This window comes from Macaca thibetana, chromosome 11 (assembly GCF_024542745.1).
Source record: "Macaca thibetana thibetana isolate TM-01 chromosome 11, ASM2454274v1, whole genome shotgun sequence".
NCBI classification, from domain to species: domain Eukaryota; kingdom Metazoa; phylum Chordata; class Mammalia; order Primates; family Cercopithecidae; genus Macaca; species Macaca thibetana.
The window spans coordinates 10,225,824-10,251,949 of NC_065588.1; the positions used below are offsets into that span (position 1 = coordinate 10,225,824).

The window sequence follows — 26,126 nt, forward strand, 5'->3', positions numbered from 1 at the left end:
AATGAGCCAGAGTAACTATTCTTTTATCAGACAAAACAGACATTAAAGCAACAACAGGAAAAAATAAAATAAAATAAAATAAAACAAAGAGAGACATTATAGACATTATATAGTGATAAAAGGAATAATTCAACAGGAAAGTATCACAACCCTAAATATATATGCACCTAACATTGGAGCTCCCAAATTTATAAAACAATTACTACTAGACCTAAAAAATGAGATAGACAGCAACACAATAATAAGTGGGGGACTCCAATACTCCACTGACAGCACTAGACAGGTCTTGAAGACACAAAGTCAACAATGAAGAACAAAGAAAGAAACAATGGACTTAAACTATATCCTAAGACAAATTGACTTAACAGATATTTACAAAACATTCCATCCAACAACTGCAGAGTATGCATTCTTTTCATCAGCACATGCAACATTCTCCAACAAAGGCCATATGATAGGCCACAAAACAAGTCTCCATAAATTTAAGAAAACTGAAATTATATCAAGTATTCTCTCAAAGCATAGTGAAATAAAATTGAAAATTAACAATACAAGGCACCCTGAAAACTACACACATACATGGAAATAAAATAATCTGGTCTTGAATGATCTTTGGGTAAACAACAAAATCAAGATAGAAATTAAAAAATACTTTGAACAGAACGATAATATTGGTGACACAACTTATGAAAACCTCTAGCATACAGCAAAAGCGGTGCTAAGAGGAAAGTTCATAGCATTAAATGACTACATCAAAATGTCTGAAAAACCCCAAATAGACCATCTAAGGTCACACCTCAAGAAATCAGAGAAACACGAACAAACCAAACCCAAATCCAGTAGAAGAAAAGAAGTATCAAGGATCAGAGCAGAACTAAATGATATTGAAATGAAAAAAAAAAAAATACATACAAAAGATAAATGAAACAAAAAACTGGTTCTTTGAAAAGATAAATAAAATCCATAGAGCAGGCCAGGCGCGGTGGCTCAAGCCTGTAATCCCAGCACTTTGGGAGGCCGAGACGGGCGGATCACGAGGTCAGGAGATCGAGACCATCCTGGCTAACACAGTGAAACCTCGTATCTACTAAAAAATAGAAAAAACTAGTCGGGCGAGGTGGCGGGCGCCTGTAGTCCCAGCTACTCGGGAGGCTGAGGCAGGAGAATGGCGTAAACCCGGGAGGCGGAGCTTGCAGTGAGCCGAGATCGCCCACTGCACTCCAGCACTCCAGCCTGGGCGACAGAGCGAGACTCCGTCTCAAAAAAAAAAAAACAAAAAAAAAATCCATAGAGCATTAGCAAGGTTAATCAAGAAAAGGAGAGAAGATCCAAATAACCTCAATTACAAATGAAATGAGAGATATTCCAACTGATGCCACACAAATACAAAAGATCACTCAAAGCTACTATAAACAAAGTCCAGAGGGGATAGACAAATTCCTGGAAATATACAACCCTCCTAGATTAAACCAGGAATAAATAGAAACTATGAACAGAACAGTAAGAAGTAGTGAAAATGAAACAGTAAGAAAAACACTGCCAACAAATAAAAGTCTATACACAAATGGATTCACAGCTGAATTCCATCAGACATTCAAAGAAGAATTGGTACAAATATTACTGAAACTATTCCCAAAAATAGAAAAAGAGAATCTTCCCTAAATCATTCTATGAAGCCAGTATCACAGTAATACCAAAATCAGGAAAGCACAGAACAAAAAAGAAACTAGAGACCAATATCCCTGATGAACACTGATGCAAAAATCGTCAACAAAAGACTAGCTAATTGAGGGCCTGGTACGGTGGCTCATGCCTGTAATCCCAGGACTTTGGGAGACTGAGGCAGGTGGATCACCTGAGGTCGGGAGTTCGAGACCAGCCTAACCAACATGGAGAAACCCTGTCTCTACTAAAAGCACAAAATTAGCCAGGCGTGGTGGTGGGTGCCTGTAATCCCAGCTACTCGGGAGGCTGAGGCAGGAAAATCACTTGAACCCAGGAGGCGAAGGTTGCACTGAGCCGAGATTGTGCCACTGCACTCCAGCCTGGGCAACAGTGTTAAGACTCCATCTCAAAAAAAAAAAAAAAAAAAGACTAGCTAACTGAATCCGACAGCACATCAAAAAGATAATACCCCATGATAAAGTGGGTTTTATCCCAGGGATGCAGGGATGGTTTAACATACACAAGTCAATAAATATGACACATTACATAAACAGAATTAAAAACAAAAATCATATGATCATCTCAATAGATGCAGAAAAAGCATTTGAAAAAATCCAGCATTCCTTTATGATTAAAACATTCAGCAAAATTGGCATATAAAGGACATACCTCAATGTTATATATATACACACACACATATATAACATTTTAATATATGTATTATATATATTTATATATAAAATATATTTTTTTTTGGATGGAGTCTATATATATATATATTATATCTATATATATATATAGATAGATATTTTTAGATGGAGTCTCACTCTGTCACCCAGGCTGGAGTGCAGTGCAGTGGTGTGATCTTGGCTCACTGCAATCTCCGCCTCCTGGGTTCAAGTGATTCTCGTGCCTTGGCCTCCTGAGTAGTTGGGATTATAGGTGCCCACCACCACACTAAATTTTATATTTTCAGTAGAGATGAGGTTTCACCATGTTGGCCAGGCTGGTCTCCAACTCTGACCTCAAGCGATTCGCCTGCCTTAGCCTCCCAAAGTGCTGGAATTACAGGTATGAGCCACCATTCCTGGCCTAAAAAAATGTATAATTTAAATAATTTATCTATATCTATTTATAAATACATAAATAGAAATGTGGAGTTATAATATTAGTTCCCAACTTCAAGAATAAATTCTCAACCTATATTTATTGCTTGATAAATCTTTTTATGTATACTCTCAAATGTTACTCAACATAAAACCACCGATCTGTTTATATGTTGGTTATTATATTGAGTATTGACAGTATACCATATATTGTTACTTATTCAGTTATTGAAATAGTGTTATTATTTTTTCCATGATTTTATAGTTTGCAATTAGGATCATTGAGAACAAGTAAATTCCTAATGTCATTTTACTAGAAATTTTCAACATTCAGATTTGAAATTCAGGTCTCTACATCTAAGTATAGAAATCTCTCATGAATCATGAGAGTTCCTCTGTATTTCCAAGAATAATGGTGGTTGCAAAATAATAGTTATATCACAATGAAATAAAACTTTTGGGATCAAAGGGGGCAATAAGAAATTATTTGTAATTTTGAAATATAAGATACAAACAAAAGTCTTAAAATTCCTGTAAAATCCAGTTTTTGACATTAAAATCTGCTCTTCTATATAACATTTTTCTTTGAATAACCTTCTTCAGCTGTTTAGGAAACATTGCTGTGGGGACTTCACCTACTGAGGCAAATTCATCCACTTTCTTTTTTAAGGTTTTTAACTTGTTTTTACTAGTTTGAAATTTAAATATTTTTAGATATGCATTTTTCCGATTTGATTTTCACAAGTTTTTATAAAATGACTGTATAACTTCCTGGCCTTTAAAATATACGATGATGAAGGAGTTTACCTACTCTCCTTGTATTGACGGTATGCGCGGCTCTGTGGGTAGTATACTCTGCACTAGCCCACCGAACCCTGTATTCTCAGAGTCAAAACCTCTGATACCCTAGTCTTTTGTGGAATGGGAGAGGGCTGAAGCATGCATTTATTTAAAATAAATGATATTTTTAGACAGTGACATATAAACAACCAGACAAAACCCTTCTTATCTCAAACAGAATGTTTAATTCTAGTTGGCAACTGATTGTCATATTTTAATTCTTCTTCCATTATTCACCATTTAAATAGCTACATTTAAGAAAAGATACACTGAGTTTTCCAAAGGCTAAAGAATTAAAGCTTAAAAAACAAATCCATGACAAGTGTTTCTCATCCTAGACAAACCTTGGAACCAGGATCCTCCCCCAGGTCAGAGCGCAGACTTACACAAAAGCCCCAGGACTGCCAGCCCTATCAGCAGCACCAAGCACAAAGTCAGCAGGGTCAGGGCCACTGGTCGCCACGTTGAAGAGGGAGCCCTGTGCTCTGCAGGGAACAGAAGAGAAAGCAGGGTTTGGCTTTTTCTTCCTCTCGCATCTAAGTCAATAACAGGTAAAGGAGAGGAGTTGATTCTGCACGGGAACAAATTATGCTGGACAACAGTAACGGGGGCTGGATAACTTGATTTCTGTCCTCAGAAACATCATCATAAGGCTCAGTGCAAGCCTCACTTATCACAGCTAGATTTTCTCACAAACCCCACCCATTTGTATCGACCTCTCAAGTCTTACTTTGCACTGAAGCACACTATGCATTATCTTTATGTGGTTGGTTGTACAACCTTCTGCTTGTCAAAATTCTAATTATGAAAGACTGTCATGAAAATGTCTGAGAATCTCTGAACCTTACCAAGGGACAACTTTTTACATAATCAGGGGAAGATGAAATTAATTTGCTGTTACTTTTGAAAAACATCCCCCTCCCCCCAAGTTCCGTATATGCTTTTTCTAAAGGGCAAATTGCATGTTAGTAATGGGAAGTAATAATTTTACTGTTTTTCTGTGGAATTGCCTCATTGAAAGTCCCTCTTTTGTAAGGATATTGTTTGTTCATTCATTTGATTTATATTTTTTCAAAAATAGATTATAAAGAAATAGGATCATCAATTTCTGAAAGATGAATCTAAACTATTTTTGCAACAGTTAAATAATTTTTAAAACTGTGGCAAACATGCTTTCCTTGCCCTCCATTCTCGTAAGTTTGACTAGTAATTGCAGAGATTTTACTGTAAGTCATGGGTAGACCCTTCACCTAGTGAGATCACCTATCTGAGTCTGAATGACCTAATGTATCTGACAGGGAAGATTTTTCACTCAGGTGCAGCTGGCATCTAGCATTGTGATAAAAATGAACAAAGAGAGAGTGAAATCCTCAAAGAAACTCTCATCTCTTTGTAGCCCGTTAGTTCTACTTCACTGAGAATTCAAGTCACGTTCTGAAACAGAAAGATTAAAGAGTTCAGAGGGGCTTTTTGAAAGAAAATTCTTTTCCTTCTAGCAAGGTCCTATACATAAAACATTCCAGGTACAGAGATTTTCCAGGCTGGAGTGCAGTGGCGTGATCTCGGCTCACTGCAACCTCCACCTCCCAGGCTCAAGCAATCCTCCCACCTCAGCTCCTGAGTAGCTGGAACTACAGGCACGTGCCACCACGCCTGGCTAATTTTTTTTTTCTATATTTTTGTTGGAGATGAGGTTTCACCATGTTGCCAAGGCTGCAGGCTGTTCTCTAACTCCTGAGCTCAAGTGATCCTCTTACGACACCTCCCAAAATGCTGGGATTACAGGCATGAGCTACCACGTACAGAGATTTATATGAAACATTATTTCCAAATGGGGAATGATAACTAGTAAAGAATATAGAAATAGACAATATGATTACTATCCTCTGGAACTTACAATCTAGTAGGGAAAATAAGTTAAAGTCTCAGAGTAGACATACTGGTGTATTTTTAAATGTGAATCTTATTTCTTAGCAATCATCTCCTTTATAAATAGCTCTCATTACATTTAGAATAAAATCCGAATCACTTTTCACAGATTGCTCCTTTTAAAAAAAAAAGAAAATGGCAATTTTATTATGCTACTTCCCTACTTAAAAACTTCAAAAGCTTTATTGCACTTAAAATTAAATCCTACATTAGTCTTATTGAGACCTTCCTTAGCTCTTTCATCCCTTTCTGAACTATTTTCCTCTCATTCACATGTACTACTCACAATGGCCTTCCGTTTAATCCTTGATCTGATCAAGCTCGACCCTAAGTACCTTGTATCAGCCCCACTTCTGCCTCTGCATTAATTTCAGTTTCAATGGTACATCCTTGGAGGAGGTCCATGAGTCCATCTCTAGCATATCACTCACCCTGTACTAGGTAATATTTTCATGACTTTTGTTTCTTTTTGCCTGTCTCCTTTCTCTCCATTTAACATTCCATTAAAACAATGATCTTGTCTATCTTGTCCACCAGTGTATTTCCACTACTGAAAGTAGTGCCTGGGACATAAGGGCTGAGTAAATCTTTGACAGTTTAAATAATTGAAAAATGAAATTATAAAAAATTAATATGACTTAAACTAAGTTTTAAAGAGTTAAGTGGGTTCTCCAAAGTTAAGCTTACAGGGTTTTCGTTTGTTTGTTTGTTTGTTTTTCTGTAGTCCATTGACTTCTCAGCAACATCTATGTCAGCAGAAAACAGGCTCAGCTAAATGTATCTCCCAGCCATGGTGGTTTCTATACACTGACTTTTGTGAGATTATATCATGAACAAATCTAAGGGAGATTTGCCTCCTCCTGTTTCCTTCAGTTAACTGAGCTATGTGATTTAGTCTTGGTTTTTTTGCAAAAGGATGGTTTTCTCATGGTATCGACTTATAAAAGTATTTCAGATCAGCAGAACATAAAAAAAAAAAGATTAGAGGCAGAATATAGTTTGGATGAATCATCCTCTCCAAAACCCTGTATTTGTAAATTTCCATACAGTCCAAGAAAGTTAATCATATGGATATTTCTAGATTCCACAGTTAAAAGTGCTTATGTGAGCCCATCACTATGGTGATTTTATTTTTCCACATACCTCTTATTACCATTAAATATATTGTATATCTTTGTTATTTCATTTAGCTTATATCTGTCTTACTCCAGGAAAAATTAAGCTCTTTCTTGGAAAATATCTATTTAGCCATTATTGTAACCCAGTTCCTAGTGCAGTAGTTGAAATAAGCTCAATTAAATTTAAATAAATGAATGAATAGGTCCATTATATACAAATATCTGTGTTATATGCCTACCTACCCCTACTCAAACATAGTTACATTAATACACATCTCAAAGTCATAATAATTTTTAAAATCCTGTTACTTCTTATAATTAATATTTGGCTGAAATTAAAAATAAGAGGTAAAGGAGAAGAACTATGACAGTCAACTAACTTATTTATCTCTTTATAAATCTGTTTTCCGCCAGGCATGGTGGCTTAGGCCTGTAATCTCATCACTTCGGAATCCTCCCAACTGAAGCAGGAGGATTGCTTTGGGCCAGGAGTTCGAGACCAGCCTGAGCAACATAGTGAGATCCCATCTCTACAAAAGATAGCAACATAGTGAGACCCCATCCCCATCTCTAGAAAAGTTTTTAAAATTCATCAGCCATGTTGGCACACACCTGTAGTCACAGCTACTCAGAAGGCTGAGGTGGGAGGATTGCTTGAGCCAAGGAGGTCAAGGCTGCAGTGAGTCGTGATCGTGCCACTCTACTCCAGCCTGGGTGACAGAGCAAGATCTTCTCTCAAAAGTAGTGATGAAATGAAATGAAATGAAACGAAATGAAATGAAATGAAATAAATCTGCTTTCCCTTGCATAATATCGAGGACATGGGAAGTGTTGTTTTTCTGCCCAAAGGACCAAAAAGAGTGAACTTAAATTCCTTCTGTGAAGTGATGGCCTGGACTTTAGAAATTAGAACATCTTTCAATGATAACTATATTCATGAAAAGAAAAAAAAATACAGGATCCTTCCTAAGATTGCCTCTAGGTCGGAAAAAATAAAAGAAATATAATAGGCTTTAAAAGGTTTTTAAAAATCTCTTCTAAGAAATCCTCTTTCTCTGATCAAATTTTCCCATTTTGAAATTTTTCTTCTCTCTTCCCATCTCCCTCTTGCTCTCTCACTTTCTCTCTCTCTTTTTCAATATTCTCCATCCAATCATTCTATGTAAAGACATGGAGAAACACAATCCTGGGTAGTTCATCTTCCAGGAAACCAAGCTCCCATGACGGAAAGTCCATGAAGTTGAAAGTTTCACTTTTTCTTTTTCTTTGATGCTATTTTTCCTTCTAGATGTTTTTCTTCTAACTATGAGTCTAATGTTTCTCAGTTTTATTCCAAGTGCTCCTAATCATACTGAAGTCTCTCTCCAGGGATCACCCTCACCCTAACCCGAGAAAGATTTTCACAAAAATAAGATGCCTGGGAGGTCGCTTGAGTTTGGCCTGGCTTTATTGTGGTTTTATTTTTTGGAAGAGAACCCCTTTGCTCTCTCCTGAGGCATACTTAGAAAGGGGTGTGGATAGGCCAAGGAATGATATAAACATCCCTAAGAATAATAAGATATATATAGAAAAAAAAACCTTTCCTGTATCCTCTTAGTATAACCATAGTATAAAAGGCCTTTGTGCTAGGGTCAAATTTTGGATACCAATTACTGTGTAATTATATGAAACTTTGTGGGTGGAGAGTTGTCAAACTGAACCAGTTACCCTTCATCAGGCATCAGAGAGAGAAAATTTTGTTTTCCACCCAAGAAACTAAGCTGACATTACCATATACAGTCTATTAGTATACCTATGAATGCAAAAGGTCTTAAAAGCTGGAGGAGACACCGAGAGTTTAAATAATGTGCACATTACAAACTAGTTGCAGAGCTAGGATTAAATCATTATGCTTAACGCTATACTTTGCACACTTTTCTGTGAGCCAGTCAGGAGTCACGAAGACATGGGGGCAAAACTGGTGGCAATGTACACAATATTTCAGAAAGCACTTTTTGATCCCTTTGTATTTTGAAATGTAAATGTCTCTGTTTCCTTAATCCTCACATGTAGTGCATGGGAAAATAGGAGTCTGAGTTCATGGGTTGAGTCTGCTTTTCTGTGTTCATGTAAATGCAGGTTTCTTTTCTCATATGAATCTATTTCAAATATTGCTATTTTCATACTCTCTAAATGAAAATGTGTGTTATCCTTCCTATTATTTGAAAAAAGTATATATCTAAGAACATACGAGCTATTTCTAGAATATCATTGAGGTTCCAATTCACAGTATTTAGAAACTTAATTATATTTTTCCTCTTCAGTAAAATTTAGGTGATGCAATTTTATATCTCCATCAACAGATACTATTTACTGAAATAAAATTCAAAAACAATATTACCATTCATGATAATTTCTCAAATTTCTTGAGTTACTGAGAAAAATGTCTTATATGAATGTTCTCATCTAGCCTCACAAACAACCCCTATAAGGTAGATATTATTATCTCATTTTACAGGTAGGGAACTGAGGCCTAGCGGGTTTAGACAGCTTATTCAGGAACACACAGCTACTATTAGTAATAGTTACTAATGAACTATTAGTAACTCCCCAGGATTGTGTTTCTTCATGTCTTTATATAGAATGATTGAATGGAGAATATTGAAAAACAGAGAGAAAGAAATAGTTACTAATAGTAACTGTAAGTGTGTTCTAGATACACTTTATTTCATTGGAAGCAACCTTTGCAAAAATTCAATTACCAAGGAGTCACTGAAGTTGCCTAAGTTTGCACAACTGGTAAGTAACAGAGCTACCCAAGCAGACGGATTCCAGAGCTGGACATTTTCAGTCATCTTCCTATCCTCCCAACACATCTCAGATCAATATTTGTACATGGCAGTGCATCTGGAATCATAGAACGACAGCAGCTTGCAACTTTTCACTTCTACATTACGAAATATCCACTCTACCAGCAAGATGAATTTTGAAAGCAAAATTTAATCACACTTCCTCTCTTCCATAGGAAGAAATATTTCCCAAGGCTCATTCTGTCCTAGTCAGTTTCTTAGTGTGCTGTATCAGGCTCCTCCTAATAGGATCTCATTATACTCGTTAGCCTCATGGGTCCAGATCATGTCACTTCCTCCGGGAACTTGTAAAACTAAACTCAATCAGTAACTCATTCATTCCTATATTGCTTCTGTGGCCTCCAACACTGATTTAACAGCACTAAATGACATTTACTACAACTATTGATTTAGAGCATTCCTTCCACTTCTCTAAGCACCTGAAAAACAGGTTCCTCTAGTACATGCCATAATGTCTTGTCATGAGTAGGTTTGATTTAAAAAGTTCTTGAATCAGTTAACAGTGATTTATGTCATGACTGTGATGAGAGATTTATGCTGTAATTGAGGAAATAAAACTAAGACACTGGGAAATGCAATAGTACTGTAATTAATGCAAACAAGGGTAAAGAGGAACTTGAATTTATTATTAAATTTTTTAAAATTATTTAACCAAAGTAATTGTTCATTTTATTATGTAACCATCAGTTCCTTTTTAAACTACTGCTATCAAAACTAAATATTTTCTTCCTTTTTGATAAACTGTTAAATACTCATTTTTAGTCTTCCTTTTACTTAAACTCTCTGCAGTATTTGTTATTTGTTGTTTTTAACACTCACAGTCATCATCACTGACTTTTCCAATACTCTTGAATTTATTGTCTCTTCCATTATTCTGATTTTCCATTACTCTTGACTTTATTGTCTCTTGATGCCCTTGAGGTCTCTCTCCCAGATTCCTGCTTCTACCACTCTCTGCTGTTCATCCCTAGTAGCTCCTTTTGGAATCTTTCATTCTTCTTGCTCCTCAGGTCCTGATATTCCCTCAGATTTTCTCCTTGACACTCTATTCTTCTGTTCATTCACCTTTTCATTTTACATTCCCTCCCTCAGTGATCTCACTCACTCCCATACATTTTAGTTACTATCCATTTATTTTACTTAATGACTTAGGTACCTCATCTACTTTATTTATTTATTTAATTACTATGCCAGTAATTCCCACAAATATGTGTAGCCTAACCCACATCCTGCATATACAGGTGTCTTTGGACAGCTCCAAATGCATGTCCCTCCTTCTACAGACCCCTTAAACTCAAACTCAATTCATCACCTTTCCTGTCCCTTCTATAGTTTCTGTCTCAGTTAAACAGCAGTACCATCCACATTACGTCAGACAGAACCTAGTCAACCTACCACCGAGGTCCCTTTCCTTGTCTCCTCACATGTAACCAATCACTGATTATCTAAACTCCATCGCCTCGACATCTTTCATATCTGATTCTTTTTCCTCGTTTTTACTATACTGCCTCAGTTCAGGTTCTTTTACTCTTGTACCCGACTAGTGAAAAAATTTGGTATCGGCACATCCAGTTTCATATACTTTCAACCTATCCTTTCCATTGCAGCCTGGAAGGTCTTCCCCAAATGCAAAATTCTGTTTCTCCCTATCTAAATCCTGCATTGACCTCATTTTAAATATTGAATAGAATTAAAATAGAGCAGCATGCCCGAAAATACCTCCTTAACTTGCCAGACTTACCCCCTTGCCAAGTTTCCCTCCTCCAACTCTACACCTATGCCATACATATTGCTTATAGTTCTCTAAAAATACAAAGCTACTGAAAACCTTCATGACTTTCCCTTCATATGTTTCTCTGTCTGTAGTGTTCCCCAGCCTCTCAAACATCCTCACTCCTGATTCCACATTATGTGGAAGATCTTAAAATTAACTCCATTCCACAGTCGCTCCTCCTGTTAAGCCTTTCCTAAGCTCCTCTACTTAATTAGGTAGACATAACCAAGCTCTCGGCTGTACTGTACATGCTTCTGCCATAACACCTTATTATACTTATTTCTCAGTTGAGAATTGTATTAGACTTTCAATTTCCTTATGAACAGGGACCATATCACATTGGACATTATATCCTCAGTACTAGGATAACATGACCCCAAACATAAGTTTGTGAAAAATATATGAGCTTGTTGTCTTTCATTTTCACTATCTTAATTGTTTGGCATTTTTACTATCTTGTTTGTCATTTGTAAACACAAACATAGTTGTTATGTCAATTGTTATTGACAAAAGTCTAGAAATTAAATGAATGTGATTTGTATTAATTCTAAAAAATAAAAGTTGCCAGCTCTTAATGGTGTCACATCAGTATGTTGAATCTGAATCCTCCACATTGCCAAAAATTTCTGAGTGATTTCTGCTGTTATTTTTATCAGCGAAGGTATATCAGATATGTTTATCTAAGAAATAATTATACTTCTATGATGGCATTCCCCTGAATGTTTGTATTACCATAAAAAGATGAAAACAAGATCTCATATATGTTGCGTAAGATAACTATTTCCAGATGATTTCCTCCAACACAATTCTTTGTAATCTCTACTCCTACTGCTTCAATTTCTATTTCTTACAGAGAAGCTCCCAGATGTTGCAGCTAGTGTTTTATCTTGCTCCACGTCCCTCTCCACCCTTCAACCTCAGCAGAACTTATTTGTACATGCTGTTCCTGATTATGCTGATCACTAATCTTTGAGAGGCTTCTGGCTCCAGTCAAAGGTGGAAAATGAAGTTATATACAAGCTACTCAAAACCACAGCCCTACAAATGGACTCTTCCTAAGATTTTTGGAGGAAAACACTTTGTATCCTATTACACATATCCTGTGGCTACAGAAGCTGACATCCCTACTTTGTCACTTAGCTTCATTTCAAAGAGGTTGGAAATCCCCAGTGTCCCTTAACAGCTTACTGGGTAGTTTAGTTTAAAAACAACAACAACAAAAAAAGAGCCATATTAGTAGGTCTCAGGTGGAGAGTCATTTAATAAATAGAAAGTGAATGGAGGGTTTAGTAGGAGAAAGGAAGGAAAACTAAAAGTTATTCGATAAAGAAATAAGGAACAGGATCTTTTTTTAAAATATTTTAAATGTATATCCAAATTTACAAAGGCGAAGAAAACGATGATATAATCAGAGGGAAAGGACATATTAAAATACAGGCACTGAATGAAAGCTAAAATGTGGGATTCCTTTCAACATTTCATTTCTTGAGAATTCCTCAAGTGTTCCTTTCAGCAATTTTGTGTCAGTCTACATCAGTTCAGACAGACACTCAAATATTTTACATAATTTATCATTCTCAGTACTCACAACCACCTTGTAAAGGAAGTTTTATTACTTCTATTTAATATTAATTCAAATTAACATGAATTAATATACTTAAAGCATTTAAAACACTGCCAGCACATAATGAGCCCTTTATACATGTTTGTGGCCATTAATATTTTATAAATAAAGAGTGTGATGTTACCAGGATACTTAAATAACTCATCCAAGGTTACACAGAAGGAAAGTGGCGTACCTGGGTTAGGACCTAGAACCTAGTCCTGTGTATATTACCATGTGAGTCCTTTTCACTAGAACTGAAGTCATATTTTAGCTTTAGATTGGCTGAGTGGCCCAGGAAATAAAATCCTTCTCTAACTGTGTGAATTATGGAACTGAATAGAACTGGAAAAAAAAAAATCACTACTATGTCACAGGAATTGGAAATAAAGTTATAAGATAGAAGTTAAATGTACAAATTTCTAGGAGGGATAGCTCATCTCACACATTTCACAAGGGCTCTGGTCTATCTGGACTCCAGGAGACAGGGTACCTGTGCGCCGGGGCTCTGGAAGCCGAGCTGTGGCAGAGGCTTGAGAATGCAGGCTCATGGTGGTGTCTCCATCATCATCCAGCACGTCCCTCGTGCTGCTGTACTTGGGCTGCATCTGGATTCCTACAGCGGTGAGAGTGAAATATGGTGGGATTGCCCTGGGCCGCCTGGCTACTGTGAGCTCGTTCAGGAAGCAAGGCACTGAAAGGCATTCCTAATGTTCTTTCCCAGCAAGTAGCAGGGGAAGTCTCCGACTGCAGTTCCTGACTGGACAGGCCCAGCCCCTCTGCTGTGAGCTTGTACTCTGAATGCCAAATCAATCAGGCTGAGGGGAAACAGCATGCGTTTTCGGTTTAGGCAGTCTCTGTCTAAACAGTCATCAAAAAGTTGGCCTTTCTCAGGTCTTTTTTGTTTACCTGTTTGCATTTCTCATGTAACTTCAGTGTAAAGAAGGCAAGAACTTACAATAGCATGGTGTAGCCCTGTGGTTCCTTCAGAGCATGCGGAATAATAATAACTTGGAAGGACACGCATCCTCATTTCTTACCCATCCTTTAGGGAGTCACTTAGTTTAACCTCTCTGTGCCTTTGTGAAAAGAGAAGAGATTATAGGATCTAGCCCCTTCCTTTCTCCAAGAACAGAGTAGTGATCATTCTTATAGTATCTGAACTTGATGTAACATTTTATAGCACATTTGGTACATTATGATCATGAGGAATTATACATTTTACTGGAAGTAAAAACTTTTAAAACTATTACTAACGACCATGTGGTTTGCAGAAGCCAGTTAGTTTGTGCCTAAATCTCCTAAACTGAGAGGAAAATATTTTAGGTAATGTGAAAAAAATTCTTCCTGAATCAGTACATTAGAATTAGTCTGTTTGTGCTGACCTGCAACAGGATACCTGAGACCAGATAAATTACAAGCAATAGAAATGTATTTCTCAGCATTCCAGAAGCTGGGAAATCTAAGATCAAGGCACTGGCAGGTTTGGATGTCAGGAGAGAGCTGCACTCTCTGTAGTGGAGGAAGGCTATTCTCACGTGGCAGAAAGCAGAAGGACAAGCCAGCCAAATGCTACATATAGCCTCTTTTTTTTTTTTTTTTTTTTTTTTTTTTTTGAGACTGAGTCTGGCTCTGTCGCCCAGGCTGGAGTGCAGTGGCCGGATCTCAGCTCACTGCAAGCTCCGCCTCCCGGGTTTACGCCATTCTCCTGCCTCAGCCTCCGGAGTAGCTGGGACCACAGGCGCCCGCCACCTCGCCCGGCTAGTTTTTTGTATTTTTTAGTAGAGATGGGGTTTCACCGTGTTAGCTAGGATGGTCTCGATCTCCTGACCTTGTGATCCGCCCGTCTCAGCCTCCCAAAGTGCTGGGATTACAGGCTTGAGCCACCGTGCCCGGCTATGTAGCCTCTTTTATAAAGGTCTTAATACCATCCTCAAGAGAGAAGCCTTCAAGGCCAAACCATCTCTTAAAGGCCCCACCTCTCTCAATACTACCAAACTGGCAAGGCCTGAATCGTGCAAGAAACACATTCAAACCATAGTAAGATAGTTATCAGTAACAACCTTGTGGCTTTGGGAGGACAATTAACAATTTGCGTCTGCATTTCCTAAACTGAAAGACAAGAAGATTGTTTTAGATAATGTCTAAAAGTTCTTCCTGAATCTGTACAATAGGCTTATATTACTCTACCAAAACTTTTCCAGATGTTAAGTGATAGATGGGCAAAATCAAACATGCTAAATATAAAGGAGTGTCAGAATGCTCCAGGTGGGGTAGCCAGACCATCTAAAAGATCTATGAGGAAGTGCATATTGTGGATTCACATGTGTTTTAAGCTGTGTGTTGTTCATCAAATTATTCTAAATTTTTTAAAAACAGGATTTTTTTTTTTTTAGATGACAGATTGGAGGCAGTGGTAGCATGACTCTACCACTTGGAAGGATAAAATAGTGAGTAAAAAACTCTCACTGTGGGCCAGGCATGGTGGCTCACACCTTTAACCCCAGCACTTCGGGAGGCTGAGGTGGGTGGATCACCTGAGGTCAGGAGATGGAGACCAGCCTGACCAACATGGCAAAACCTCGTCTCTACTAAAAATATGAAAATTAGCCAAGTGTGGTGGCGGGTGCCTATAATCCCAGCTACTGGGGAGGCAAGAGGTAGGAGAATCACTTGAACCCAGGAGGCAGAGGTTGCACTGAGCCAAGATCGTGCCACTGCACTCCAGGCTGGGCGACAGAGCGAGACTCCATCTAAAAAATAAAAATAAAAATTCTCACTGTGTACATTTTTCCAAGAAGCAATGCAGGAACTGAACAGGAAAACTGAAAGAATCCATAGACTCTTTGAAAAAAGCAGCAGGTTACATCCCACGCCGTCAGTTAGGTGAAAAACTGTAAGCCCCCAGGGTGTGAGAGGTGAAGAGACTGGCTCCAGGATACAAACCCCCACTGGGGAACCTGAAAGTCCATGCCATGGGGGAAGGCCTTAACCCTTCCCAGCACTGGAACCAATTAAAAGAGCAGTGAGGAACATAAAAGTAACAGCAGCAGCAGGAAGAGGCCTGTGTGTATTCCCAGTCTCCAGCATGAACCAAGGGAAGCTATTCCTTATTACACCTCACAGACAACCTCGTGGAACTCAGCCAACTAGCTCAGCCAGGGGATGCACATTGTAAAAACTCCCAACTGAAATTCACAATATAACCTCAAGAGAAGATGAACTCCCTTGGCCAGAACCAGAAAGATGAGTGGGAAATGTGTTGCAGCCACGAGTGCAGGATCTGGGTGCCAGCTGTGTGGGTGACAGAGTATGGCATGGCCCGAAAGCCAGCAGTTGCTATCACCATGGCAATTTGGTGTGAGCTCTGAGTGCACACTGCCTGGAACTTAGCTCACTGCTGCTAGCAGAGTACTGCAGGAGCCAGATCTGCCTTGTCAACTGTGTGAAATCTGGGTTAGGCTTACTGCTGCCTGCTACTCCCCACTCGCTGTGCAAACACATCTCCGACAGGGACCGCTGCTTGCCATGCACATGGTGACTCAGAGTGCAGACCCACCTAACACAGCCCTCGTCTGGCTTTGCCCCTCCACCCACCGTGGTAGCTTAATACAAAGGACAGAAACCCTGGGGAGGTTTATAGCCCCATCCATCACCTGAGAAGCCAGACTACCTACCCTGGGCAACATAAGGCAAGCACAAATCCCACTGCTACTACCACACCTGGTACTCTCTTGCAAATGCCACCCAGTAGCTGGAAGGCTACCAACACAGTCCATTACAGCATCTGTAGGTGGAATAACACTGCACTCAGGAAGGACAAAACTACTGTATGACCTCAGCTATTACCACTTCCTGCACCACCCTATCTAACCAGGAGGTCCTGAGTCTATCCACATGACCAGTTTATTACTACTTGAACCAGCATTCAAGAAAGACAACGCACTAAAGTTATCTATAATCAAGGAATCTCACAGAGTCTATGTCACGCCCCTGGCACCCCCATCAGACCTGGTGCTGATACCTGCTGTTGAAAAACTGGAGGACAGGTCATGTCACTGGATCCTTAGCAGACATCTCCCAGCACTAATCTGGAGCCACTGAGTGGCTAGACCCAGAGGAGAAGCAGCACTCATAGTAGTCTGTCTGTCAGGAACTTCTACTCCTACGGAAAGGGAGAGTGCGCCACATCAAGGGAACACCCGGTGTGACCAAAGAATCCAGATGGCAGGTCTTGAGGATTAGATTGTTCCACTGGTGGGAAGTTTCTTTCAATAGAGGCAGAATTGAAGTGCTGGGTTCAGCAGGGAATGTCTACAGCTGTCCCAACAGTCAGACAGCCCTGATGCTTATCAAGGATCTTGGAGAAAGGGACTTCTTACCAACCTCGTCCACCACTGCAGACACAGCTGGGTCTTCTCCCACAAGAGCTCAGCATGGATGCACCCATAGACAGACTTTCTCGAACACTTCAGGGTGACCGCATCCCCACAGGAGAAGCACCCTCCAGTTTCAGGCTTACATAAGAGGCAGAGTCACAATTGTCTACTTGGAACATTAACATTCCAACAGATGAAAAGAGAGGCCTGTCTGATCTGAATAGCCAGAATGTTGGGACAGGCGTGTGTCTGGGAGATGGATAGCTTCCCTGCTGACCTGACAGGGGAGCCAAGGTGGCTACCACCCTTCCCCTGATAAGACTTCAGTGTGTCTCACTGACAACTCCCCCAGCCCCCTTTGTCAAGGTTGAGACCTCTGCCCACCATTGGGTATTGCATTTACCCACCTTCTTTAGCCACAACTGGTTCCTACCTGGGAACACCTCCACTACTGGCCTGAAGCCTGAACCATCAACCCAGTGAATGAAATACTGGGGAAAAGTTAAAAAGTTTAAAAGTGCATACCACATTGGAATGAGATAAGCTTCCAGAGACAGTAAGTTTGCTCACACACTGAGTACATTACTGCTATGTCTAGCATCTGAGAAAGCCATCATACAAAGTTTCTCTATAACCAAGGAAATCATACAGACTTTTCAACCCTAAAAGCACCAAGAACCAAATTAGGCTATAACAAACAATAAACATTAAAGTCAAACCCTTAAGAAGGAAAATAAGAAATAAAATCACACAGTCAAATCAAAAATAAATTTAAGAATAATTAGAAGAAACAGTCTACCCAAATGAGGAAAACTAATTCTGTTAATATGATAAAATAGGGTTCTATAACACCTCCCAAAAGATCACATTAGCGCTCAAGAAATGAAGCCAAACTAAGACAAAATTTTAGAAATAGCAAATGAAGACTTTAGAATGTTGTATAAGAGCTACTCAAGGAGACACCAGAGAAAGGTGAAAACCAACATAAAGAAATTTAAAAGAAAAAAATTCAGATTACAAAAGAAAAATTTTCTAGAGAGCTAAATATCATAAAAAAGGAACTTCTGGAAATGAAAGATACATTTAGGGAATTACAAAATGCAGTGGAAAGTATTAACAAAAGACTAGAATAAGTAGAAGAAAGAATTTCAGAATTCAAAGATGAGGCTTTCAAATTAAGCCAATCAGACAAAAATGAAGAAAAAATAATCAAATGAACAAAGTCTCCAAGAAATACGGTAGTATGTAAAACAGCCAAATCTAAGAATAATTGGTGTTCCTGAGGGAAGAAGAGAAAAAAAAAGTTTGGAAAACTTATTTGAAGGAATAATTGAGGAAAACTTCCCTGGCCCTGCTGGAGATTTAGATATCCAAATCCAAGAAGCTCAAAGAACTCCTGAGAAACTCATTGCAAAAAGATCACCACCAAGGCATAGTCATTAGGCCATAAAAGTCAACATGTAGAAAAGAAATCTAAGAGCAGTGAGACAAAAGGCATCAGGTCACATATAAAGGAAAACCTATCAGACTAACAGCAGACTTCTCAACAGAAACCTTATAAGCCCAAAGGAATTGGGACCCTGTCTTTAGCTGCCTTAAACAGAACAACTGTCAGCCAACAATGTTGTATCCAGCAAAACTAAATGAAAGAGTGATATAATAAAATGAAAGAAAGATAAACTCATTTTCAGACAAACAAATGCTGAGAGAATTTGTAGTGTTACCAAACCAGCACTACAAGAAATGTGAAAAGGGCCGGGTGTTTTGGCTGATGTCTGTAATCCCAGCACTTTTGGAGTCCGAGGCAGGAGGATCACAAGGTCAGGAGACCAGCCTGGCCAATATGGTGAAACCTCATCTCTACTAAAAACACAAAAATTAGGCCAGGCCTGATGCCTCATGCCTGTAATCCCAGCACTTGGGAGGCCATGGCAGGCGGATCACCTGAGGTCAAGAGTTTGAGACCAGCCTGATCAACATGGCGAAACCCCATCTCTACTAAAAATACAAAAATTAGCTGGGTGTGGTGGTGGGTGCCTGTAATCCCAGCTAGCTGGGAGTCTGAGTCAGAAGGATCACTTGAACCCAGGAGGTGGAGGGTGTGGTAAGCAAAGACCAGGCCATTGCACTCTAGCCTGGGCAACAAGAGGGAAAACTCCATCTCAAAAAAAAAAAGAAAAAAGAAAATACAAAAATTAGCCAGACCTGGTGGTGGGTGCATATAGTCCCAGCTACTCAGGAGGCTGAGACAGGAGAACGCTTGAACCTGGGAGGTACAGGTTGCAGTGAGTCAAGATTGCACCACTGCACTCCAGCCTCAGTGACAAAGTGAGACTATGTCTCAAAAAAAAAAAAAAAAAAAAAGATAAGAAAAGAAAAGAAATGTGAAAAGGAGTTCTAAATCTTGAAACAGAAGCTCAATATGCACCAAAATAGAACCTTTTGAAAGCATAAAACTCACAAGGCCTATCAAACAACAACACAATGAAAAACACAAAGTATGTAGGTAACAATTAATATGATGAGTAGAACAGTATCTCACATCTCAATATTAACATTGAACATAAATGGCCTAAATGCTCCACTTAAAAGAAACTGATTGGCAGAATAAATTTTAAAAATTACAAACCAAATATCTGCTATCTTCAAGAGATTCAACCAACGTGTAAGGACTCATATAAATTCAAGGTAAAGGTGTAGAAAATGATATTTCATGCAAATGAAAATGAAAAGTGAGCAGGAGTAGCTAGTCTTATACCAGACATAACAGACTTTAAAGCAACAATAGTTTAAAAAAAAGAAGTCAAAGGTCATTATATAATGATAAAAGGATCAATCCAAACAGAAGATATTACAGTCACAAATTTATATTTACCTAACTCTGGAGCTCCCACGTTCATAAAACAATTACTACCAGAGCTAAGAAAGAGATAGACAGCAAAACAATAACAGTGGAGGACTTCAATATTCCACCTGTAGCAGTGGTTCATTGAGACAGAAAGTCAACAAACCAATAATGGACTTAAACTAAATTTTAGAACAAATGGGCTTTACAGAACATTCTTTGCAAGAACCAAAGCACATACATTCTTCTCATCAGACATGAAACCTTCTCCAAGATAAACCATGTGATGGGATACAAAACAAATCTCAATAAGTTAACAAGTATCTTCTCAGGCCACAGTGGAAAAAAACTAGAAATCAATACCAAAAGAAACCCTCAAAACTAAACAAATACATGGAAATTAAATAATCTGCTCATTATTTTCATTTGGGTTGACAATGAAATCAAGATGAAAATTTAAAAATTAATTGAAATGAATGATAGTAGTAACACTAGTTATCAAAACCTATGAGATATAGCAAAAAAAAAAAAAAAAAAAGGAGTGCTAAGAGAAAAGTTTATAGTGCTAAATATCTACTCGAAACTTCTGAAACAGCACAACTTGACAACCTAATGTCACACCTCAAGGAACTACAGAAATAATAACAAACTAAACCCAAAGCTAGCAGAAGAAAGAAAATGACAAAGATGAGAGCAGATCTAAATGATATTTAGATGAACAAACCAAAAAAATTTTTTTTTTTTTTTTTTGAGACGGAGTCTCGCTCTGTCGCCCAGGTTGGAGTGCAGTGGCCGGATCTCAGCTCACTGCAAGCTCCGCCTCCCAGGTTTACGCCATTCTCCTGCCTCAGCCTCCCGAGTAGCTGGGACGACAGGCGCCCGCCACCTCGCCCGGCTAGTTTTTTTTGTATTTTTTAGTAGAGACGGGGTTTCACGGTGTTAGCCAGGATGGTCTCGATCTCCTGACCTCGTGATCCGCCCGTCTCGGCCTCCCAAAGTGCTGGGATTAAAAATTTTTTAAAAACCCAAAACATCAATGAAACAGAAAGCTGGCCCTTTGAAAAGATAAACAAAATAGATATACCATTAGCTAGATTAAGCAAGACAAAAAGAAGATTCAAGAAAGTTCCATTAGAAGTGAAAGGAACAACTAGTACCAGCCACTGCAAAAACATGCCAAATTATAAGACCATCGATGCTAGGAAGAAACTGCATTAACTAACAGGCAAAAGAGCAAGCTAACATCATAATGACAGGATCAAATTCACACATAACAATATTAACCCTCAATGTAAATGGACCAAATGCCCCAGTTAAAACACACAGACTGGTAAATTGGATAGAGTCAAGACCCATCAGTGTGCTGTATTCAGGAGACCCATCTCACATGCAGAGAGATGCCTCAAAATAAAGGGATGGAGGAAGATCTACCAAGCAAATGGAAAGCAAAAAAAAAAAAAAAAAAAAAAAAGCAGGGATTGCAATCCTAGTCTCTGATAAAACAGACTTTAAACCAACAAAGATCAAAACAGACAGAGAAGGCCATTACATAATGGTAAAGGGATCAATTCATCAGGAAGAGCCAACTATCCTAAATATATATGCACCCCATACAGGATCACCCAGATTCATAAAGCAAGTCCTTAGAGACTTACAAAGAGACTTAGATTCCCACACAATAATAATGGGAGACTTTAACACCCCACTGTCAATATTAGACCAATCAATGAGACAGAAGGTTAACAAGAATATCCAGTACTTGAACTCAGCTCTGCACCAAGCGGACCTAATAGACATCTACAGAACTCTCCACCCCAAATCAACATAATATACATTCTTCTCAGCACCACATCGCACTAATTCCAAAATTGACCACATAGTTGGAAGTAAAGCACTCCTCAGCAAATGTAAAAGAACAGACATCACAATAAACTGTCTCTCAGACCACAGTGCAATTAAATCAGAACTCAGGAAACTCACTCAAAACCGCACAACTACATGGAAACTGAACAACCATCTCCTGAATGACTACTGGGTACATAACGAAATGAAGGCAGAAATAAAGATGTTCTTTGAAACCAATGAGAGCAAAGACACAATGTACCAGAATGTCTGGGACACATTTAAAGCAGTGTGTAGAGGGAAATTTATAGCACTAAATGCCCACAAGAGAAAGCAGGAAAGATCTAAAATTGACACCCTAAGATCACAATTAAAAGAACTAGAGAAGCAAGAGCAAACAAATTCAAAAGCTAGCAGAAGGCAAGAAATAACTAAGATCAGAGCATAACTGAAGGAGATAGAGACAAAACAAAAACAAAAAACCCTTCAAAAAATCAATGAATCCAGGAGCTGGGTTTTTGAAAAGATTAACAAAATTGATAGACCGCTAGCAAGACTAATAAAGAAGAAAAGAGAGAAGAATCAAATAGATGCAATAAAAAAATGATAAAGGGGATATCACCATCAATCCCACAGAAATACAAACTACTATCAGAGAATACTATAAACACCTCTACGCAAATAAACTAGAAAATCTAGAAGAAATAGATAAATTCCTGGACACATACACCCTCCAAAGACTAAACCAGGAATAAATTGAATCTCTGAATAGACCAATAACAGGCTCTGAAATTGAGGCAATAATAGCCCACCAACCAAAAAAGTCCAGGACCAGACAGATTCACAGCCAAATTCTACCAGAGGTGCAAAGAGAAGCTGGTACCACTCCTTCTGAAACTATACCAATCAATAGAAAAAGTGGGAATCCTCCCTAACTCATTTTATGAGGTCAGCATCATCCCGATACCAAAGCCTGGCAGAGACTCAACAAAAAAAGAGAATTTTAGAACAATATCCCTGATAAACATCAATGCGAAAATCCTCAATAAAATACTGTCAAACTGAATCCAGCAGCACATCAAAAAACTTATCCAACACGATCAAGTGGGCTTCATCCCTGGGATGAAGGATGAACCAGCAAGGCTGGTTCAAAACATGCAGATCAATAAACATAATCCATCACATAAACAGAACCAGCGACCAAAACCACATGATGATCTCAACAGATGCACAAAAGGCCTTTGACAAAATTCAACAGCCCTTCATGCTAAAAACTGTCAATAAACTAGGTATTGATGGAACGTATCTCAAAATAATATGAGCTATTTATGACAAGGATGCCTTCTCTCACCACTCCTATTCAACATAGTGTTGCAAGTTTTGGCCAGGCAATCAGGCAAGAGAAAGAAATAAAGGGTATTCAATTAGGAAAAGAGGAAGTCAAATTGTCCCGCTTTGCAGATGACATGATTGCATATTTAGAAAACCCCATTGTCTCGGCCCCAAATCTCCTTAAGCTGATAAGCAACTTCAGCAAGTCTCAGGAAACAAAATTAACGTTCAAAAATCACAAGCATTCCCATACACCAATAACAGACAAACAGAGAACCAAATCATGAGTGAACTCCCATTCACAATTGCTACAAAGAGAATAAAATACCTAGGAATACAACTTACAAGGGATGTGAGGACCTCTTCAAGGAAAACTACAAACCACTGCTCAACGAAATAAAAGAGGACACAAGCAAACGGAAGAACATGCCGTGTCCATGGATAGGAAGAATCAAAATCATGAAAATGGCCATGCTGCCCAAGGCAATTTATAGATTCAATGCCATCCCCATTAAGCTACCAATGACTTTCTCCACAGAATTGAAAAAAACTGCTTTAAAGTTCATACAGAACCAAAAATGAGCCCGCATTGCCAAGACAATCCTAAGCAAAAAGAACAAAGCTGGAGGCATCATGCTACCTGACTTCAAACTATACTACAAGGCTACAGCAACCAAAATAGCATGGTACTGGTACCAAAACAGAGATATAGACCAACAGAACAGAACAGAGGCCTCAGAAATAATACCACACATCTACAACCATTTGATCTTTGACAAACCTGACAAAAACAAGAAATGGGGAAAGGATTCCATATTTAATAAATGATGTTGGGAAAACTGGCTAGTCATACGTAGAAAGCTGAAACTGGATCCCTTCCTTACACCTCATACAAAAATTAATTCAAGATGGATTAAAGACTTAAATGTTAGCCCTAAAATCATAAAAACCCTAGAAGAAAACTAGGCAATACCATTCAGGACATAGGCCTGGGTAAGGACTTCATGACTAAAACACCAAAAGCAATAGCAACAAAAGCCAAAATAGACAAATGGGATAATTAAAGAGCTTTTACACAGCAAAAGAAACTACCATCACAGTGAGAAGTCAACCTACAGAATGGGAGAAAATTTTCACAATCTACCCATCTCATAAAGGGCTAATATCCAGAATCTACAAAGAACTTAAATTTACAAGAAAAAAAAACAAACAACCCCATCAAATAGTGGACAAAGGATATGAACAGACACTTTTCAAAAGAAGACATTTATGCAGCCAACAGACACATGAAAAAATGCTCATCATCACTGGTCATCAGAGAAATGCAAATCAAAACCACAATGAGATACCATCTCACACCAGTTAGAATGGAAATCATTAAAAAGTCAGGAAACAACAGATGCTGGAGAGAATATGGAGAAATAGGAACGCTTTTACACTGTTGGTGGGAATGTAAACTAGTTCAGCCATTGTGCAAGACAGTGTGGCGATTCCTCAAGGATCTAGAGCTAGAAATACCATTTGACCCAGCGATTTCATTACTAGGTATATACCCAAAGGATGATAAATCATGCTGCTATAAAGACACATGCACACGTATGTTTATTGCAGCACTATTCACAATAGCAAAGACTTGGAACCATTCCAAATGTCCATCAATGATAAACTGGATTAAGAAAATGTGGCACATATACACCATGGAATACTAGGCAGCCATAAGAAAGGATGAGTTCATGTCCTTTGCAGGGACATGGATTCAGCTGGAAACTATCATTCTGAGCAAACTATCATAAGGACAGAAAACCAAACACCACATGTTCTCACTCGTAGGTGGGAATTTAACAATGAGAACGCTTGGACACAGAGTGGGGAACATCACACACTGGGGCCTGTCATGGGGTGGGGGGCGGGAGGATTGGGAGAAATACCTAATGTAAATGATGGGTTGATGGATACAGTGGGCCAGCATGGCACACGTATATCTGTGTAATGAGCCTGCATGTTGTGCACATGTACCCTAGAACTTAAAGTATAATAATAAAAAAAAGAGAGAATAATATGATCTATGGAAATAATGTTAACTGTTTTTTCTAGTTTTGTGTCTTTTGCAAATTTGACATTGTTGATATAGAAATATAGCTTCCCAAGCTGTTTATAAGGCAACCGTCATACATTTGTATCTGTCAAATTCTGAATTTCTAGGTTTTTGTTTGGTTTGGGTTTGATTGCTTTTTGAAGCAGTCAATATGTTATATAGTAACAAATAAAATATAAATAGTTTATCCTCCGGGGAAAAAAAAGAAATGAGAATGGAAACATTACAATAGATACCACAGAAATACACAAAATCATTTGAGACTACTATGAACACCTCTAAGTACACAAACTAGAAAACCTAGAGGAAATGGATAAATTCATAGAAAATACAACCCTCCTAGATTAAATCAAGAAGAAATAGAAACCCTAAACAGACCAATAAAAAGCAGCAAAACTGAATCTGTAATAAAAAAAAAAAAAAAAAAAGCCAACCAAAAAAAGCCTAGGACCAGATGAATTTACAGCTGAATTCTATCACTCATTCAAAGAATTGATGCTAATCCTACTGAAACTATTCAAAAACTGAAAAACAGGGAATCCTCCCTAAATGATTCTATGAAGCCAATATCACCCTGATACCCAAACCAGGAAAGAATATAATTTTTAAAAGACCAGTACTACAGACCAATATCCCTGATGAATATAGACATAAAAATCCTTAACAAAATACTAGTTAACTGAATCCAACAGCCAATCAAAAAGATAGTACAATGCTGGGCGCAGTGGCTCATGCCTGTAATCCCAGCA

The 26,126-nt window shown here is 38.4% G+C and overlaps 1 protein-coding gene across 3 annotated transcripts in view; it reads right to left on the reverse strand.

The window, feature by feature from the left end:
* Positions 1 to 14,471, reverse strand: part of CLEC1A (C-type lectin domain family 1 member A) — a 30,750-nt gene extending 16,279 nt beyond the window's left edge. Inside the window, exons 1-2 of one of the 3 annotated variants that reach the window (XM_050746634.1) lie at positions 13,378 to 14,471; positions 3,998 to 4,096 (exon numbers count right to left, since the gene is read on the reverse strand). In XM_050746634.1, coding sequence (XP_050602591.1) covers positions 3,998 to 4,096; positions 13,378 to 13,492 — 214 coding nt within the window. In that variant the 5' untranslated portion in view covers positions 13,493 to 14,471. The remainder of the gene's footprint in view (positions 1 to 3,997; positions 4,097 to 13,377) is intronic. The other 2 variants (XM_050746635.1, XM_050746636.1) reach the window with 2 other exon arrangements.
* Between the last annotated feature and the right edge of the window lie 11,655 nt (positions 14,472 to 26,126).